Raw genomic sequence first — 6,000 nt, 5'->3', positions numbered from 1 at the left:
TTCTTTCCTTCTTTCCTTCTTTCCTTTTTTCTTTCCTTCTTTCTTTCTCTTACCTTCCACCTTGGAATCAATACTATGTTTTGGTTCCAAGGCAGAAGAATGGTAAGAGTTAGGCAATGGGAGTTATGTGACTTGCCTAGTGTCACACAGCTAGGAAGTTTCTGAGGCCAGATTTGAACCCAGGACCTCCTGTCTCTAGGCCTGGATCTCAATCCACCGAGCTGCCTAGCTGCCCCCTATCATAACTTCTTGAGCTTTCTTTTGGATAAATATGTAAAGAGGATGCAAGTAGAGGTACATATTTGCTGTGCTTATCATAAATGTGGTACGATGATAAAGAAGCCTCTTAGAAACAATTGGAAACTGGAATAAGATGGTAAGGAGAAAAAAACTAATAACATGCAGAGAAGTATGAAAAGACTTATATAAACTGATGAAAAGTGAGATAAACAGTACCAGGAAAAATTATACACAATGACAATCATGTAGAAAGAGCCTTCGGTGAAGAATCAAAAGATTTGGTTTTGATTTTGGGCTCTGACATTTCCTATCTATGAGACATCAGACAAATCACTTTCCATCTTTGAATCTCAGTTTTCTCATCTGTAAAATGGGCACAATGCTGTTTGTACTACCTTCACAATGTTATGTTGAGGAAAGTGCTTTAGAAACTTGAAAGTAACATATACATTTTACTTATTTATTCCACATTATTTTTATTTTTTTAGAGAATATTTTTCTATGGTTACACGATTCATATACCATATACATGGTATATTTTAGCTATGTTAAGAATCTAGCTCCCTCACCAAATGACTGTATGACCTTAGAGTAAGATCTTAACTCTTAACTCTCTCAATCTCCTCGTTAAAATAAAAGGTTCGAACTAGATGATTTCTGAGATCTTTTCTAACTTGAAGAATTTCTTCTGGCTCTGACATTCAATATTTTATGTTTTAATGTCCTTCCAATTATGAAATTCCATTTTATATGGTCTTTCCAGCCCTGCCATTCTATGTCTTAAAATATTCTTTTCTGGCTTGGCAGGATTACTGCCCAAGTCAGGCAAGGAATGAATATCCGGGGGTAGGATTCTCATCTGGTAGCCGGGCAGGGAATGGTGTGTGGAGGTCCTGTTCCTTTCCTCTGCATCTGGATGCTTCCATTTGAAGCTCCAGGGAATCATAAGTGAGAGGGGGAAGAGAGAAGAGGTTGTCAACCTCATGTCCCTCGAGGACAAGACCAGCTGGGGAGCTCTGAGCAACTGGAATCCCTAGACAGCTGGAGCAGGTGCTGTTCCTTCTCCCTCCCTTCATTCCCACCCCAGCCCATCAACTGCTTCCTAAGAAGAGCATTTGACTTGCCCCAGGTTTGCAAGCACAGCTTAATAACTGAATATGGTTGTTGAGTAAGTGTGTCGGATTGTGTGGATGTGTGCCCTGCTTACACACAGACACACGCACAGACACACACACACACGGTCTTTGCATGAACTGTCCCCATATCTAGACTATGCTCCCTCATCACTATCACCTCTTTCCTAGTCTTCTTCCAAGCTCAGCTCAACTAGCACGTTCCAAGTGAAGCCTTCCCTGATCTCCCCTTTACTGCAACTAGTGTCTCTCTGCTGAAATGACCTTGCACTGATTCTTTATATAGTTTGAATACTTTCAGATGAACATGCTATTTCCCTCTGCTCTGACCAGTTTCTTGAGGGCGAAGATTATTTTATTTCTATCTTTGTCTTTGTAACCTCAACACTTAGCACCATGCCTGACACGTAATGGATGCTTAATAAGTGTTTATTGATAGAAATATATATATATGTATATATATATATATCTATATCTATATGTATATGCACACACTCTCCCATGTGCTCTTCAAAGTAGAAGAGGCAGTTCGGTGGCTGGTCCAAGGAGACTTCACCATCTTCATGTAAAGTAGTGGGGTGGCCTGTTGTCAAAACCCTTGGGTTATATAAGAAGAGAATTGGGCTTAGGGTTTGCTCCTACTTTACCTTACTTTTCCCCACCTAGCAATGGTGCTATCGTTCAGCCGTTTAAGGCATCTCTGACCCCTTAGGACCCCATTTGGGGTTTTCTTGGCAAAGATACTGGAGTAGTTTGCCAGTTCCTTTCCCAGCTCATTTTAGAGATGAGGAAACCAAGGCAAACAGGTAAAGTGACTTACCCAGAGTCACTGAGCTAGTAATGTCTGGGAACAGATGAGCCCAGGAAGATGAGTTCTCCTGACTCCAAATCTGGAACTCTATTGACTGTACCTTAGCTTTGCAACAGTGTTGGGTTTTAAATCTGACTTTAAATCCAACTGTGCAGAGGTTGGGGAAGGGCTGGAGAGTGCTAGGGTGGGAGAGAGAGAGAGAGAGAGAGAGAGAGAGAGAGAGAGAGAGAGAGAGAGAGAGAGAGAGAGAGAAGTGTCCTGTCTCAGTCCTGAAGATCACAGCTCCAAAGTGGAGCAGCTGTCAGAACAGCTTAGCTAACTGCTTCCCGACAGCCTTAGCCATCTCTCTGTCCCCCACTGTCCTTGGGGCTTGGCCTTTCAGGGAACTTGCAACAAGGACGTCCTGAGTAGAGTGGGTCTGGATGGGTCTGTGGGGGAAGAACTTCCTGGATGGTTACATTTAGTTTTAGCTATTCTTGGGGCTCATATGTGAGTTTTCCAAATCTCAGAAAAATTGTGAGGTTGGCAAAGTTAGTTTTCTTTCTGGGCCCTTTACTTATTCTCTCAGGCCTCCATGAAGAGCTCTGGATCTAGAGTCAGAGGAATTCAAATTGAGTTATAATCCTGGTTCTTCTACTCACTATTTACATGTTACTGCCTATGTGATCATTGTTCCTCTCATGTCTCAGTTTTCTTACCTACAGAATAATAATAACTAGCATTTACACAGGCAGCTAGGTGGCACAGTGGATAGAGCATAGGGCCTGGAGTCAGGGCTCATCTTCCTGAGTTCAAATCTGTCCTCAGGCACTTACTAGCTGTGTGATACTGGGCAAGTCCTTGTTTGCCTCAGTTTCTTATTTATAAAATGAGCTGGACAAGGAAAAGGCAAACCACTCCAGTATCTTTGCCAAGAAAACCTCAAATGGGGTCACAAAAAGTCAGACACATCAGAAATGATTCAGTAACAACAAGCATTTATATAGTGTTTTAAGATTTGTAAAGCTCTTTCCACATATTATTTCATTTGATCCTTACAAACCACTTTATGATGTAGGTATTATTATTATTATTATTAGCATCATCATCATCATCCTGGCCCCAATATAGCTTTCCAAGTTTTTTTTGTCACTAGGAGAATGAATTAGAGGAGGAATTATGAGATTGAAAAAATAATATAGATGGCCAGCAATAATTCAGGAAAGTTTGCAAAGTGCTTTAAAGATACTATTTCATTTCATCCTCACACACAGATCCTGAGAAGGAAGTGCTATTATCATTCTCATTTTATAGATAAGGAAACTGAGATTGAGAGAGATTAAATGAATTGCTCAGGATCACACAGCTAGTAAGTGTCTGAGGGTGGATTTGAATTCAGGTCCTCCCAACTCCAAATCTAACTCATTGAGCCTCTATTTGCTTGCAAAGCTTTTGAATGAGTTATCAGAGTCACTATAAGGCTATTTACTCTTCACATGAACATGAGTAAGTCTTTTCTGTGGACAGAACTCATATTTTTTTCCTCTGAACCTGTGCTTCTTTACAACTTCCTCCCTATTTTTTTTTTAAAACCCCTACCTAACTTTCTGTCTGAGTAACTGGGGTTAAATGACTTGCCCAGGGTCACATAGCTAGGAAGTATCTGAGGTAAAATTGGAACTCAAGTCCTCCTAATTCCAGGCCTGGCACTCTATCCACGTTGCTATGTAGCTGCCCCCCTACCTTTTTTTTTTTTTCCTGTTGCTGATTCCATTATTACACCTTTGCTCAGTTATCTACCACTTTGGACTTAGCTCCAGGAGGTGATGGAAAATCAGTTGTTACTATGAAAGAACCTGGTGGGGATGCAGAAGGCACCTCACCTGATACTGTAGAGGACATTGCCATTCCTGGAGATGCGCAGGAGCTTGTTGTCAGTGGTGATCTCATGGAAATGGGCTCCCTTCTCATTGGCAAAGAACAAGTCTGGCTTCCAGATGGAGTCCAGCATAGATGGGTCCAAGTCCAGGGAATCATCAGGGTACTCATTGTAGGCCAATCGAGGGTCATTCCACTGCTGACGCAAGAAGATGTTGACTCTATAATCCTAAAAAGGAGAAGAGAGCAAGAACCTGGTGAATTCACCCCCTAGAAAGGATGTCTAGTTCCTCAGATCAGTGCTCTGAGACACAGTTATTTGTAGTTCACTGTCACTATTTCTTGTGCTTCCCATCACTTCTCTACTTTCTAGAATTAGAGAATCAAGTATCTGAGGTAGAATAAACATAGAATATAGAATGTCAGAACTAGAAGGGGCCTTAAAATACAGAACATAGAATATCATAGTTGGAAAGGGTCAAAGGGCATAGAAATTAGAGATGGACAAGATTTAAGAAATAATCTTCTCTTAGTCCCTTAATTTTTAGATGGGAAGAATTTGAGGCACCCAGAGAATTAATGTCAGAGCTGGGGCTTCAGCCCAGATTTCCTGATTCTCAGTTCAGTACTCTTTCCAGTATTTTATACTGTTTCACTCAATTAACTGGAAAATTCATAGATATGGAACAATTCACTGGGGAAAAGAGCAGGAGAAACATGGCATTGTCATATTCTCTTTCTGGTTAAGCCCTTAATAATTTCCTCTTTCTCCTGTGGTGAGTGTATAATTTTGAGGCAAAATAGAACTATACCTCCAAACCCCTCCCTGAGCCTGCTACCTCATTGAGAATGTCTGCAAAAATGTCAATAGCTTCATAAAATGTGCCCAGGTATTTCACAGGATTGCTCTATTATTTAATTGAAGCCTCTCCCACCAGCCCTATAGAAAATGACATTTAGTCTCATAATCTCATGTCTTATAAGTCCCCTGGTGGGGGATTGCTGCAGAACAGGACAGCATATTGTTTTCCTGAGCTTCTTTTGAATGGAAGCAGCCGAATTCTAGTCTAGTCCCATCTGACTGGGAGGTTAAAAATATTGTCTTTCTTCTCCTGTGCATTTTACATGCTGCAGGCCCAGGGTCTGAGTGGTGTCAGAAGGAAGGGAATGTGAACATTTGGAGAATAAAAGTCTTTGGTTTCCAAAGCCCAGTTGCATTCTTATTGATTCCAGAGTGACCAGTCAAAATTATTCCATTGCCTCTGGCAGAATGGGGTGCAGAGAGCAGATTAGTGATTTTCCCTCCTCCCCTCCAGAAGTATTCTCCTGATTACCAAAATCCTACAGATCCTTTGAGGCCCAGTTCATGTCCCATCTCTTCTTTAGTGCCTTCCCTGACCCCTCCACCCTGAGACACCTCTCCCTCCTTGGATCACTAAAGACTTCTCTCGCTTAACCTTTCAGGGCCAACTTAGTTCCTTTAGCTATAAAATTGAAATAATACGCCTATCTGTCATGACCTTACCTTGCTCCTCAAATTCAGTCAACTGCCATGTTCTGCCAATTCTTCCTTGATGCCTTCCTGCATTTGCCATTTTCCCCCTCCCCCTCTTTCATTCCTATGCTACCACTCTAGTTCAGATCCTCATCCTTTTATATCTGGACCATTGGGAGCAGCCTTTTAATTGGCCTCCCTATCTCCAGTCTCTCCCCTCTCCAGTTCATCTTAATATAGTTAAAATTAGTCTTCTTAAGGCCCATTTTTGAATATGTCTCTTCCTTGGTCCCCATTTTCTATAGGATAAAACTGAACTTCTCTAACCTATCATTCAAGGCCTTCCACAATCTGGTTTCAACCTAACTAGGCAAATTTTAGAAAATACTAAAGGGACATTTTTTATGAGCACTCTGACAGGGATGTGAGTAATTCCTAAAAGGATAGATTGTGTTCATTGAGAA

The 6,000-nt window shown here is 41.3% G+C and overlaps 1 protein-coding gene across 1 annotated transcript in view; it reads right to left on the bottom strand.

The window, feature by feature from the left end:
- GLRA1 (glycine receptor alpha 1) overlaps positions 1-6,000 on the bottom strand; it is an 85,271-nt gene that overhangs the window by 18,598 nt on the left and 60,673 nt on the right. The window contains exons 4-5 of the mRNA XM_044659857.1: positions 4,046-4,270; positions 2,285-2,389 (exon numbers count right to left, since the gene is read on the bottom strand). Coding sequence (XP_044515792.1) covers positions 2,285-2,389; positions 4,046-4,270 — 330 coding nt within the window. The remainder of the gene's footprint in view (positions 1-2,284; positions 2,390-4,045; positions 4,271-6,000) is intronic.

The sequence above is a fragment of the Gracilinanus agilis genome, chromosome 2 (genome assembly GCF_016433145.1).
Source record: "Gracilinanus agilis isolate LMUSP501 chromosome 2, AgileGrace, whole genome shotgun sequence".
Classification (NCBI taxonomy): Eukaryota; Metazoa; Chordata; class Mammalia; order Didelphimorphia; family Didelphidae; genus Gracilinanus; species Gracilinanus agilis.
This window is presented reverse-complemented; position numbering and strand designations above follow the sequence as displayed.